Source organism: Oncorhynchus masou, chromosome 7 (assembly GCF_036934945.1).
Source record: "Oncorhynchus masou masou isolate Uvic2021 chromosome 7, UVic_Omas_1.1, whole genome shotgun sequence".
NCBI lineage: Eukaryota > Metazoa > Chordata > Actinopteri > Salmoniformes > Salmonidae > Oncorhynchus > Oncorhynchus masou.
In genome coordinates, this window is record NC_088218.1 from 16,387,145 (window position 1) to 16,402,144 (window position 15,000).

Here is a 15,000-nt window from a genome sequence, read left to right on the forward strand (position 1 = left end):
TGAAGGTAAGACTAGACGTCTCATGTAGAAGTGTATTAACTCAGAAACGTCATATTCATTAGTGATTTAAAATCTTCATATTTTCTTCCAGCATCCGGATGAGGTGTTTCCAAAACAGAGAGGTGGGTCCTTTTTAAATAGATTTACAACTGAGACGGATTGTTCTACTCCTATGGTCATTTTCACTCTGTGTGAGAGCTGCACTTTCACAACATCACCAGCAGAGGGACCTCTCTGAGTTTTTGCTCAATCTCTAACAGTGATTGGGCTAGACAAAGTAAAGCGGTTTACACCAATGGCCTAACTCTCTCTCTCTTTCTCCCTCTGTCTCTCTCTCACGCGCTCACTCACTCTCTCTCTCACACACACACACACACACACACACACATATCCTCTAGCTGTCCAATGGGGTGCAGATGGACGGCCATTCCACTTTCTGTTCTACACAGGAAAGCAGTCCTACTACTCTCTAATGCACGTGAGTACTGGGTGTGTGTGAGAGAGACCGGGAGGAGAAAGACTGAGGGTGGATGTTTTTCTGGAGGTAGAAAGCCCCCAGTCTTCGCCTCCAGGGCCCTATTTATGGGAGAGAGAGGCTTCTGATCCCCAGGGAAAGGTGCTCCTGTCACATCCCATTTCACACACACAGCCAGAGCTACAGCTGAATACAGCAGGAGGGAGGGAAGGGTGGGGAGGTATGGAGAGCGATGTGGATGGAGGTGGGATGGTGAGAGTAGGAGCAATGTGAGAGGAAGGGGGGTGGGGGTGTTTGGGAGAGGTGGGTTGTGGAAGGTAGGGAGGGGTGCAGACAGGCAGGGGGCGTGACTGTGTCTGTGACGGGCCCCTCTGTCCCGTCCTAAATCGTGTTTCAGGCCTGGCTCGGTGACTACCATGGCTGATAGTCAGGCTTTGTGCCTGGATGAGAGCTGCTCTGCCCTGGGGATTTCACCAGAGAGGTAGAGGGTCCCTGGAGACCGGTGCTGTAGATTAGCTACCCACCTCTACCCACTCAGCTTACCCTCCATCCCTCCATCTTCTGTATTTTTCCTTCACACCCGCTCGTTCTCCCTCTTTACCTCCCTCTTGTTCATATGGTTGATTTTGACCTAGAACAGAGGTGTGTTTCTCTGGCAGATAAGAAGTGTGTGTAACCTGGCAATATTTTGTCCTCTTGTCAACCCCCCTTGTCAACCCCCCTTCCCATGCCTTGCAGCAACTCCTGGGTCCCTGATGTTAGTTAAAATAGGAATGTCAGACCACTGAGAGGGAGGGAGGGCTGTCAGTGAGGGAAAACTACTCTCTCTCTTTCTCTCAATTCAATTTAAGGGCTTTATTGGCACGGGAAACATGGGCAACATATGTTAACGATAATAAACAAAAGTGAAATAACCAATAAAAAATGACAGTAAACATTACATTCTCTATTGTTCTCTCTCTTCTCTTCTCCATGACGGGGAACTCACCCTCCTCCACTCTTGGCTTTTCTCTCTCCCCCCTCCCCCTCTCAGCCCGGACCCCTGTAGTGCAACCCGACCATGTACAACAAACACCCCAGTGTGCCTTGCAGGGGAGAACTGAGTCTGAGATTAAAAGGGGGACGGGTCACTACACCCTCTGTTTCCCCCTCTTTCTATGCGTCTCTCTCACTACACAACGTATTGTTTAATACCTCTGGAAGAATCACAATCCAACATTTGAGTGTTAATTAACTCTGCAAACACACCTATACTTACATGTGCACAGTAATGTATTTACAGCCACAACACCTCCCCCCGCCCCATAATACATCACACACACACAAACACAGCTCTGCCAAGTCATTGGGGTGTACAGCTGGCTGTGTGTATGAGGAAGAGTCTTCCAGGTTGAGTGCTCTGTGGTTCTGTTGGGTTTATCCCCCTCACTGCTCCACTGCCCTCTTTATCTGATCTACCCCCTACCCTCTACTGAGGGGACCAGGGGTACCTGACTACCCCCTACCCTCTACTGAGGGGACCAGGGGTACCTGACTACCCCCTACCCTCTACTGAGGGGAACCAGGGGTACCTGACTACCCCCTACCCTCTACTGAGGGGAACCAGGGGTACCTGACTACCCCCTCCCTCTACTGAGGGGAACCAGGGGTACCCCCTACCCTCTACTGAGGGGACCCTGACTACCCCCTACCCTCTACTGAGGGAACCAGGGGGGTACCTGACTACCCCTCCCTCTACTGAGGGGAACCAGGGGTACCTGACTACCCCTTCCCTCTACTGAGGGGAACCAGGGGTACCTGACTACCCCCCTACCCTCTACTGAGGGGAACCAGGGGTACCTGACTACCCCTACCCTCTACTGAGGGGAACCAGGGGTACCTGACTACCCCCTTCCCTCTACTGAGGGGAACCAGGGGTACCTGACTACCCCTACCCTCTACTGAGGGGAACCAGGGGTACCTGACTACCCCCTACCCTCTACTGAGGGGAACCAGGGGTACCTGACTACCCCCTACCCTCTACTGAGGGGAACCAGGGGTACCTGACTACCCCCTACCCTCTACTGAGGGGAACCAGGGGTACCTGACTACCCCCTACCCTCTACTGAGGGGAACCAGGGGTACCTGACTACCCCCTACCCTCTACTGAGGGGAACCAGGGGTACCTGACTACCCCCTACCCTCTACTGAGGGGAACCAGGGTACCTGACTACCCCCTACCCCTACTGCTGAGGGGAACCAGGGTACCTGACTACCCCTACCCTCTACTGAGGGGGACTACCCCCTACCCACTGCTGGGGGAACCAGGGGTACCTGACTACCCCCTACCCTCTACTGAGGGGACCAGGGGTACCTGACTACCCCCTACCCTCTACTGAGGGGAACCAGGGGTACCTGACTACCCCCTACCCTCTACTGAGGGGAACCAGGGGTACCTGACTACCCCCTCTACTGAGGGGAACCAGGGGTACCTGACTACCCCCTACCCTCTACTGAGGGGAACCAGGGGTACCTGACTACCCCCTGACTGAGGGGAACCCCTGACTACCCCTACCCTCTACTGAGGGGAACCAGGGGTACCTGACTACCCCCTACCCTCTACTGAGGGGAACCAGGGGTACCTGACCCCCTACCCTCTACTGAGGGGAACCCTGACTACCCCTACCCTCTACTGAGGGGAACCACTGAGGGGGGGTACCTGACTACCCCTACCCTCTACTGAGGGGAACCAGGGGTACCTGACTACCCCCTACCCTCTGCTGAGGGGAACCAGGGGACCTGACTACCCCCTACCCTCTACTGAGGGGAACCAGGGGTACCTGACTACCCCCTACCCTCTACTGAGGGGAACCAGGGGTACCTGACTACCCCTACCCCTACTGAGGGGAACCAGGGGTACCCCCTACCCTGACTGAGGGGAACCAGGGGTACCTGACTACCCCCTACCCTCTACTGAGGGGAACCAGGGGTACCTGACTACCCCCTACCCTCTACTGAGGGGAACCAGGGGTACCTGACTACCCCTACCCTCTACTGAGGGGAGGGGGACTACCCCCTACCCCACTGAGGGGAACCAGGGGTACCTGACTACCCCCTACCCTCTACTGAGGGGAACCAGGGGTACCTGACTACCCCCTACCCTCTACTGAGGGGAACCAGGGGTACCTGACTACCCCCTACCCTCTACTGAGGGGAACCAGGGGGGAACCCTCACTGAGGGGACCAGGGGTACCTGACTACCCCCTACCCTCTACTGAGGGGAACCAGGGGTACCTGACTACCCCCTACCCTCTACTGAGGGGAACCAGGGGTACCTGACTACCCCCTACCCTCTACTGAGGGGAACCAGGGGTACCTGACTACCCCCTACCCTCTGCTGAGGGGAACCAGGGGTACCTGACTACCCCCTACCCTCTGCTGAGGGGAACCAGGGGTACCTGACTACCCCCTACCCTCTACTGGGGGGGAACCAGGGGTACCTGACTACCCCACCCCCTACCCTCTACTGAGGGGAACCAGGGGTACCTGACTACCCCCTACCCTCTACTGAGGGGAACCAGGGGTACCTGACTACCCCCTACCCTCTACTGAGGGGAACCAGGGGTACCTGACTACCCCCTACCCTCTACTGAGGGGTACCAGGGGTACCTGACTACCCCCTCAGAGGGGAACCAGGGGTACCTGACTACCCCCTACCCTCTACTGAGGGGAACCAGGGGTACCTGACTACCCCCTACCCTCTGCTGTTGGGAACCAGGGGTACCTGACTACCCCCTACCCTCTACTGAGGGGAACCAGGGGTACCTGACTACCCCCTACCCTCTACTGAGGGGACCAGGGGTACCTGACTACCCCCTACCCTACCCAGTGCTGAGGGGAACCAGGGGTACCTGACCACCCCCTACCCTACCCAGTGCTGAGGGGAACCAGGGGTACCTGACTACCCCCTACCCACTTCTGAGGGGACCAGGGGTACCTGACTAACCCCTACCCACTTCTGAGGGGAACCAGGGGTACCTGACTACCCCTACCCCTCTACTGAGGGGAACCAGGGGTACCTGACTACCCCCTACCCTCTACTGAGGGGAACCCCTACCCACCCTCTACTGAGGGGAACCAGGGGTACCTGACTACCTGAGGGGAACCAGGGGTACCCACTACCCTCTGCTGAGGGGAACCAGGGGTACCTGACTACCCCTACCCTACCCACTGCTGAGGGGAACCAGGGGTACCTGACTACCCCTACCCACTTCTGAGGGGAACCAGGGGTACCTGACTACCCCCTACCCTACCCACTGCTGAGGGGAACCAGGGGTACCTGACTACCCCCTACCCACTGCTGAGGGGAACCAGGGGTACCTGACTACCCCCTACCCACTTCTGAGGGGAACCAGGGGTACCTGACTACCCCCTACCCACTGCTGAGGGGAACCAGGGGTACCTGACTACCCCCTACCCTCTGCTGAGGGGAACCAGGGGTACCTGACTACCCCCTACCCTCTGCTGAGGGGAACCAGGGGTACCTGACCACCCCCTACCCTCTGCTGAGGGGAACCAGGGGTACCTGACTACCCCCTACCCTCTGCTGAGGGGAACCAGGGGTACCTGACTACCCCCTACCCTCTACTGAGGGGAACCAGGGGGGAACCCAGGGGAACCAGGGTACCTGACTACCCCCTACCCTCTGCTGAGGGGAACCAGGGGTACCTGACTACCCCCTACCCACTTCTGAGGGGAACCAAGGGTACCCTACCCCCTACCCACTGCTGAGGGGAACCAGGGGTACCTGACTACCCCTACCCTACCCTGCTGAGGGGAACCAGGGGTACCTGACTACCCCCTACCCACTGCTGAGGGGAACCAGGGGTACCTGACTACCCCCTACCCTCTACTGAGGGGAACCAGGGGTACCTGACTACCCACCCCTACCTGACTACTGAGGGGAACCAGGGGTACCTGACTACCCCCTACCCACTGCTGAGGGGAACCAGGGGTACCTGACCCCTACCCTCTACTGAGGGGAACCAGGGGTACCTGACTACCCCCTACCCTCTACTGAGGGGACCAGGGGTACCTGACTACCCCCTACCCTCTACTGAGGGGAACCAGGGGTACCTGACTACCCCCTACCCTCTGCTGAGGGGAACCAGGGGTACCTGACTACCCCCTACCCTCTACTGAGGGGAACCAGGGGTACCTGACTACCCCCTACCCTCTACTGAGGGGAACCAGGGGTACCTGACTACCCCTACCCTCTACTGAGGGGAACCAGGGGTACCTGACTACCCCCTACCCTCTACTGAGGGGAACCAGGGGTACCTGACTACCCCCTACCCTCTGCTGAGGGGAACCAGGGGTACCTGACTACCCCCTACCCTCTACTGAGGGGAACCAGGGGTACCTGACTACCCCCTACCCTCTACTGAGGGGACCAGGGGTACCTGACTACCCCCTACCCTACCCAGTGCTGAGGGGAACCAGGGGTACCTGACCACCCCCTACCCTACCCAGTGCTGAGGGGAACCAGGGGTACCTGACTACCCCCTACCCACTTCTGAGGGGACCAGGGGTACCTGACCAACCCCCTACCCTACCCACCCCTGCTGAGGGGAACCAGGGGTACCTGACTACCCCCTACCCTACCCAGTGCTGAGGGGAACCAGGGGTACCTGACCACCCCCTACCCTACCCTCTGCTGAGGGGAACCAGGGGTACCTGACTACCCCCTACCCTACCCAGTGCTGAGGGGAACCAGGGGTACCTGACCACCCCCTACCCTACCCAGTGCTGAAGGGAACCAGGGGTACCTGACCACCCCCTACCCTCTGCTTAGGGGAACCAGGGGTACCTGACTACCCCTACCCACTTCTGAGGGGAACCAGGGGTACCTCCCTACCCCCTACCCTACCCACTGCTGAGGGGAACCAGGGGTACCTGACTACCCCCTACCCACTGCTGAGGGGAACCAGGGGTACCTGACTACCCCCTACCCACTGCTGAGGGGAACCAGGGGTACCTGACTACCCCTACCCACTGCTGAGGGGAACCAGGGGTACCTGACTACCCACTGCTGAGGGGAACCAGGGGTACCTGACCACCCCCTACCCTACCCTCTACTGAGGGGAACCAGGGGTACCTGACTACCCCCTACCCTCTGCTGAGGGGAACCAGTGGTACCTGACTACCCCCCTACCCACTACTGAGGGGAACCAGGGGTACCTGACTACCCCTACCCACTACTGAGGGGAACAAGGGGTACCTGACTACCCCCTACCCACTTCTGAGGGGAACCAGGGGTACCTGACTACCCCCTACCCACTTCTGAGGGGAACCAGGGGTACCTGACTACCCCTACCCACTTCTGAGGGGAACCAGGGGTACCTGACTACCCCTACCCTCTACTGAGGGGAACCAGGGGTACCTGACTACCCCCTACCCTCTGCTGAGGGGAACCAGGGGTACCTGACTACCCCCTACCCTCTACTGAGGGGAACCAGGGGTACCTGACTACCCCCTACCCTCTACTGAGGGGAACCAGGGGTACCTGACTACCCCCTACCCTCTACTGAGGGGAACCAGGGGTACCTGACTACCCCTACCCTCTACTGAGGGGAACCAGGGGTACCTGACTACCCCCTACCCTCTGCTGAGGGGAACCAGGGGTACCTGACTACCCCCTACCCTCTGCTGAGGGGAACCAGGGGTACCTGACTACCCCCTACCCTCTACTGAGGGGAACCAGGGGTACCTGACTACCCCCTACCCTACCCAGTGCTGAGGGGAACCAGGGGTACCTGACCACCCCTACCCTACCCTCTACTGAGGGGAACCAGGGGTACCTGACTACCCCCTACCCTCTACTGAGGGGAACCAGGGGTACCTGACTACCCCCTACCCTCTACTGAGGGGAACCAGGGGTACCTGACTACCCCCTACCCTCTGCTGAGGGGAACCAGGGGTACCTGACTACCCCCTACCCTCTACTGAGGGGAACCAGGGGTACCTGACTACCCCCTACCCTCTACTGAGGGGAACCAGGGGTACCTGACTACCCCCTACCCTCACTGAGGGGAACCAGGGGTACCTGACTACCCCTACCCTCTGCTGAGGGGAACCAGGGGTACCTGACTACCCCCTACCCTCTACTGAGGGGAACCAGGGGTACCTGACTACCCCCTACCCTACCCAGTGCTGAGGGGAACCAGGGGTACCTGACTACCCCCTACCCACTGCTGAGGGGAACCAGGGGTACCTGACTACCCCCTACCCACTTCTGAGGGGAACCAGGGGTACCTGACTACCCCCTACCCTACCCAGTGCTGAGGGGAACCAGGGGTACCTGACCACCCCCTACCCTACCCAGTGCTGAGGGGAACCAGGGGTACCTGACCACCCCCTACCCACTGCTGAGGGGAACCAGGGGTACCTGACTACCCCCTACCCACTGCTGAGGGGAACCAGGGGTACCCACCTGAGGGGAACCACCCCCTACCCACTGCTGAGGGGAACCAGGGGTACCTCACTACCCCTACCCTCTACTGAGGGGAACCAGGGGTACCTCACTACCCCCTACCCACTGCTGAGGGGAACCAGGGGTACCTCACTACCCCCTACCCTCTACTGAGGGGAACCAGGGGTACCTGACTACCCCTACCCTCTACTGAGGGGAACCAGGGGTACCTGACTACCCCCTACCCACTGCTGTGGGGAACCAGGGGTACCTGACTACCCCTACCCACTTCTGAGGGGAACCAGGGGTACCTCACTACCCCCTACCCTACCCACTGCTGAGGGGAACCAGGGGTACCTGACTACCCCCTACCCACTGCTGAGGGGAACCAGGGGTACCTGACTACCCCCTACCCACTTCTGAGGGGAACCAGGGGTACCTGACTAACCCCTACCCACTTCTGAGGGGAACCAGGGGTACCTGACTACCCCTACCCACTTCTGAGGGGAACCAGGGGTACCTGACTACCCCCTACCCTACCCAGTGCTGAGTGGAACCAGGGGTACCTGACCAGCCCCTACCCTACCCAGTGCTGAGGGGAACCAGGGGTACCTGACTACCCCCTACCCTACCCACTTCTGAGGGGACCAGGGGTACCTGACTACCCCCTACCCTACCCAGTGCTGAGGGGAACCAGGGGTACCTGACCACCCCCTACCCTACCCAGTGCTGAGGGGAACCAGGGGTACCTGACCACCCCCTACCCACTGCTGAGGGGAACCAGGGGTACCTCACTACCCCCTACCCTACCCACTGCTGAGGGGAACCAGGGGTACCTGACTACCCCCTACCCACTGCTGAGGGGAACCAGGGGTACCTGACTACCCCCTACCCACTTCTGAGGGGAACCAGGGGTACCTGACTACCCCCTACCCACTGCTGAGGGGAACCAGGGGTACCTGACTACCCACTGCTGAGGGGAACCAGGGGTACCTGACTACCCCCTACCCTACCCAGTGCTGAGGGGAACCAGGGGTACCTGACCACCCCCTACCCACTGCTGAGGGGAACCAGTGGTACCTGACTACCCCCTACCCACTGCTGAGGGGAACCAGGGGTACCTGACTACCCCCTACCCACTTCTGAGGGGAACCAGGGGTACCTGACTACCCACTGCTGAGGGGAACCAGGGGTACCTGACTACCCACTGCTGAGGGGAACCAGGGGTACCTGACTACCCCCTACCCACTTCTGAGGGGAACCAGGGGTACCTGACTAACCCCTACCCACTTCTGAGGGGAACCAGGGGTACCTGACTACCCCTACCCACTTCTGAGGGGAACCAGGGGTACCTGACTAACCCCTACCCACTTCTGAGGGGAACCAGGGGTACCTGACTACCCCTACCCTCTCCTGAGGGGAACCAGGGGTACCTCTACCCCCTACCCTCTACTGAGGGGAACCAGGGGTACCTCACTACCCCCCTACCCTCTACTGAGGGGAACCAGGGGTACCTGACCACCCCTACCCTCTACTGAGGGGAACCAGGGGTACCTCACTACCCCCTACCCTCTACTGAGGGGAACCAGGGGTACCTGACTACCCCCTACCCTCTACTGAGGGGAACCAGGGGTGCCTGACTACCCCCTACCCACTTCTGAGGGGAACCAGGGGTACCTGACTACCCCCTACCCACTGCTGAGGGGAACCAGGGGTACCTGACTACCCCCTACCCAGTGCTGAGGGGAACCAGGGGTACCTGACTACCCACTGCTGAGGGGAACCAGGGGTACCTGACTACCCCCTACCCACTTCTGAGGGGAACCAGGGGTACCTGACTACCCCTACCCACTTCTGAGGGGAACCAGGGTACCTGACTACCCCTACCCTACCCAGTGCTGAGTGGAACCAGGGGTACCTGACCACCCCCTACCCTACCCAGTGCTGAGGGGAACCAGGGGTACCTGACTACCCCCTACCCACTTCTGAGGGGAACCAGGGGTACCTGACTACCCCCTACCCACTGCTGAGGGGAACCAGGGGTACCTGACTACCCCCTACCCACTTCTGAGGGGAACCAGGGGTACCTGACTACCCCCTACCCACTGCTGAGGGGAACCAGGGTACCTGACTACCCACTGCTGAGGGGAACCAGGGGTACCTGACTACCCCCTACCCACTTCTGAGGGGAACCAGGGGTACCTGACTACCCCCTACCCACTTCTGAGGGGAACCAGGGGTACCTGACTACCCCTACCCACTTCTGAGGGGAACCAGGGGTACCTGACTAACCCCTACCCACTTCTGAGGGGAACCAGGGGTACCTGACTACCCCTACCCACTTCTGAGGGGAACCAGGGGTACCTGACTACCCCCTACCCTCTACTGAGGGGAACCAGGGGTACCTCACTACCCCCTACCCTCTACTGAGGGGAACCAGGGGTACCTGACCACCCCCTACCCTCTACTGAGGGGAACCAGGGGTGCCTGACTACCCCCTACCCACTTCTGAGGGGAACCAGGGGTACCTGACTACCCCCTACCCACTGCTGAGGGGAACCAGGGGTACCTGACTACCCCCTACCCACTTCTGAGGGGAACCAGGGGTACCTGACTACCCCCTACCCACTGCTGAGGGGAACCAGGGGTACCTGACTACCCACTGCTGAGGGGAACCAGGGGTACCTGACTACCCCCTACCCACTTCTGAGGGGAACCAGGGGTTACCTGACTACCCCCTAACCACTTCTGAGGGGAACCAGGGGTACCTGACTACCCCCTACCCACTGCTGAGGGGAACCAGGGGTACCTGACTACCCCTACCCACTTCTGAGGGGAACCAGGGGTACCTCACTACCCCCTACCCTACCCAGTGCTGAGGGGAACCAGGGGTACCTGACTACCCCCTACCCACTTCTGAGGGGAACCAGGGGTTACCTGACTACCCCCTACCCACTGCTGAGGGGAACCAGGGGTACCTGACTACCCCCTACCCACTGCTGAGGGGAACCAGTGGTACCTGACTACCCCCTACCCACTGCTGAGGGGAACCAGGGGTACCTGACTACCCCCTACCCTCTTCTGAGGGAACCAGGGGTACCTGACTACCCCCTACCCTACCCAGTGCTGAGGGGAACCAGGGGTACCTGACCACCCCCTACCCACTGCTGAGGGGAACCAGTGGTACCTGACTACCCCCTACCCACTGCTGAGGGGAACCAGGGGTACCTGACTACCCCCTACCCACTTCTGAGGGGAACCAGGGGTACCTGACTACCCCCTACCCACTGCTGAGGGGAACCAGGGGTACCTGACTACCCCCTACCCACTGCTGAGGGGAACCAGGGGTACCTGACTACCCACTGCTGAGGGAACCCCCTGACTACCCCTACCCACTTCTGAGGGGAACCAGGGGTACCTGACTAACCCCCTACCCACTTCTGAGGGGAACCAGGGGTACCTGACTACCCCCTACCCACTTCTGAGGGGAACCAGGGGTACCTGACTAACCCCTACCCACTTCTGAGGGGAACCAGGGGTACCTGACTACCCCCTACCCACTTCTGAGGGGAACCAGGGGTACCTGACTACCCCTACCCTCTACTGAGGGGAACCAGGGGTACCTCACTACCCCCTACCCTCTACTGAGGGGAACCAGGGGTACCTGACCACCCCCTACCCTCTACTGAGGGGAACCAGGGGTACCTAACTACCCCCTACCCTCTACTGAGGGGAACCAGTGGTACCTGACTACCCCCTACCCTCTACTGAGGGGAACCAGGGGTGCCTGACTACCCCCTACCCACTTCTGAGGGGAACCAGGGGTACCTGACTACCCCCTACCCACTGCTGAGGGGAACCAGGGGTACCTGACTACCCCCTACCCACTTCTGAGGGGAACCAGGGGTACCTGACTACCCCCTACCCACTGCTGAGGGGAACCATTCAGGACAGAGGGGGTACCTGACTACCCCCTACCCACTGCTGAGGGGAACCAGGGGTTACCTGACTACCCCCTACCCACTGCTGAGGGGAACCAGGGTACCTGACTACCCCTACCCACTTCTGAGGGGAACCAGGGTACCTCACCCCCTACCCTACCCACTGCTGAGGGGAACCAGGGGTACCTGACTACCCCCTACCCACTGCTGAGGGGAACCAGGGGTACCTGACTACCCCTACCCACTTCTGAGGGGAACCAGGGTACCTGACTAACCCCTACCCACTTCTGAGGGGAACCAGGGGTACCTGACTACCCCTACCCACTTCTGAGGGGAACCAGGGGTACCTGACTACCCCCTACCCTACCCAGTGCTGAGTGGAACCAGGGGTACCTGACCACCCCCTACCCTACCCAGTGCTGAGGGGAACCAGGGGTACCTGACTACCCCCTACCCTACCCACTTCTGAGGGGACCAGGGGTACCTGACTACCCCCTACCCTACCCAGTGCTGAGGGGAACCAGGGGTACCTGACCACCCCTACCCTACCCAGTGCTGAGGGGAACCAGGGGTACCTGACCACCCCCTACCCACTGCTGAGGGGAACCAGGGGTACCTGACTACCCCTACCCACTGCTGGGGAACCAGGGGTACCTGACTACCCCTACCCACTGCTGAGGGGAACCAGGGTACCTGACTACCCACTGCTGGGGAACCAGGGGTACCTGACCACCCCCTACCCTACCCTCTACTGAGGGGAACCACCTGACTACCCCCTACCCTCTACTGAGGGGACCAGGGTACCTGAATACCCTCTACTGAGGGGAACCAGGGGTACCTGACTACCCCCTACCCTCTGCTGAGGGGAACCTACCTGACTACCCCCTACCCAGTGCTGAGGGGACCAGGGGTACCTGACTACCCCCCCTACCCTCTGCTGAGGGAACCAGGGGTACCTGACCACCCCCTACCCTACCCTGCTCCCTGGGGAACCAGGGGTACCTGACCACCCCCTACCCTCTCTGAGGGGAACCAGGGGTCCTGACTACCCCTACCCTCCTCTGGGGAACCAGGGGTACCTCTACCCCCTACCCTACCCTGCTGAGGGGAACCAGGGTACCTGACTACCCCCTACCCACTGCTGAGGGGAACCAGGGGTACCTGACTCCCCCTACCCTCTGCTGAGGGGAACCAGGGGTACCTGACTCCCCTACCCTCTACTGAGGGGACCAGGGTACCTGACTACCCCCTACCCTCTACTGAGGGGAACCAGGGTACCTGACTACCCCCTACCCTCTGCTGAGGGGAACCAGGGTACCTGACTACCCCCTACCCTCTACTGAGGGGAACCAGGGTACCTGACTACCCCTACCCTCTACTGAGGGGACCAGGGGTACCTGACTCCCCCTACCCTACCCAGTGCTGAGGGGAACCAGGGTACCTGACCACCCCCTACCCACTGCTGAGGGGAACCAGTGGTACCTGACTCCCCCTACCCACTGCTGAGGGGAACCAGGGGTACCTGACTACCCCTACCCTCTTCTGAGGGGAACCAGGGGTACCTGACTACCCCCTACCCACTGCTGAGGGGAACCAGGGGTACCTGACCCCTACCCACTGCTGAGGGAACCCCTGACTACCCCTACCCTCTGCTGAGGGGAACCAGGGGTACCTGACTCCCCTACCCACTGCTGAGGGGAACCAGGGGTACCTGACTACCCACTGCTGAGGGGAACCAGGGTACCTGACCACCCCTACCCTCCTGAGGGAACCAGGGGTCCCTGACTACCCCCTACCCTCTACTGAGGGGACCAGGGTACCTGACTACCCCCTCCCTCTCTGAGGGGAACCAGGGGTACCTGACTACTCCCCCTACCCTCTGCTGAGGGGAACCAGGGGTACCTGGACTACCCCCTACCCAGTGCTGAGGGGACCAGGGGTACCTGACTACCCCCTACCCTCCCAGTGCTGAGGGGAACCAGGGTCTCTCCTGACCACCCCTCCCCTCCCAGTGCTGAAGGGAACCAGGGGTACCTGACCACCCCCTACCCTCTGCTTAGGGGAACCAGGGGTACCTGACTACCCCTACCCCTTCTGAGGGGAACCAGGGGTACCTCCCTACCCCCTACCCTACCCACTGCTGAGGGGAACCAGGGGTACCTGACTACCCCCTACCCACTGCTGAGGGGAACCAGGGGTACCCTCCCTGGTACCCTCTGCTGAGGGGAACCAGGGTCCCTGACTACCCCCTACCCTCCTGGTACCTGACTACCCCTACCCTCTACTGAGGGGAACCTGGTGACTACCCCCTACCCTCTGCTGAGGGGAACCAGGGGTACCTGACTACCCCCTACCCTCTACTGAGGGGAACCATGGGTACCTGACTACCCCCTACCCTCTACTGAGGGGACCAGGGTACCTGACTACCCCCTACCCTACCCAGTGCTGAGGGGAACCAGGGTACCTGACCACCCCCTACCCACTGCTGAGGGGAACCATTATTATACCCACCTGAGGGGGAACCAGGGTACCTGACTACCCCTAGACTTCTGAGGGGAACCAGGGGTACCTCACTCGCCCCCCTATCTGCTGAGGGGAACCAGGGTACCTCACTACCCCTACCCAGATTGAGGGGAACCAGGGTACCTGACTACCCCCCTACCCTCTACTGAGGGGAAAGGGTACCTCACTACCCCCTACCCACTCTGAGGGGAACCAGGGGTACCTGACTCCCCCTACCCTCTACTGAGGGGAACCAGGGCACCTCACTACCCCCCCTACCCACTGCTGAGGGGAACCAGGGGTACCTGACCCATCTACACTTCTGAGGGGACCCACCTGACTACCCCTACCCACTTCTGAGGGGAACCAGAGGTACCTGACTACCCCTACCCACTGCTGAGGGGAACCAGAGGTACCTGACTACCCCCTACCCACTGCTGAGGGGAACCAGGGGTACCTGACTACCCCCTACCCACTGCTGAGGGGAATTTGTACCTGACTACCCCCTACCCACTGCTGAGGGGAAGGTTGGTACCTGACTACCCCCTACCCACTTCTGAGGGGAACCAGGGGTACCTGACTACCCCCTGCCCACTGCTGAGGGGAACCAGGGGTACCTGACCACCCCAACC

The 15,000-nt window shown here is 60.4% G+C and overlaps 1 protein-coding gene across 1 annotated transcript in view; it reads left to right on the forward strand.

The window, feature by feature from the left end:
- mrps9 (mitochondrial ribosomal protein S9) overlaps window positions 1-15,000 on the forward strand; it is a 32,786-nt gene that overhangs the window by 6,526 nt on the left and 11,260 nt on the right. Inside the window, exons 3-5 of the mRNA XM_064970586.1 lie at window positions 1-5; window positions 92-122; window positions 399-478. The exon at window positions 1-5 is cut by the window's left edge and continues 58 nt beyond it. Coding sequence (XP_064826658.1) covers window positions 1-5; window positions 92-122; window positions 399-478 — 116 coding nt within the window. The remainder of the gene's footprint in view (window positions 6-91; window positions 123-398; window positions 479-15,000) is intronic.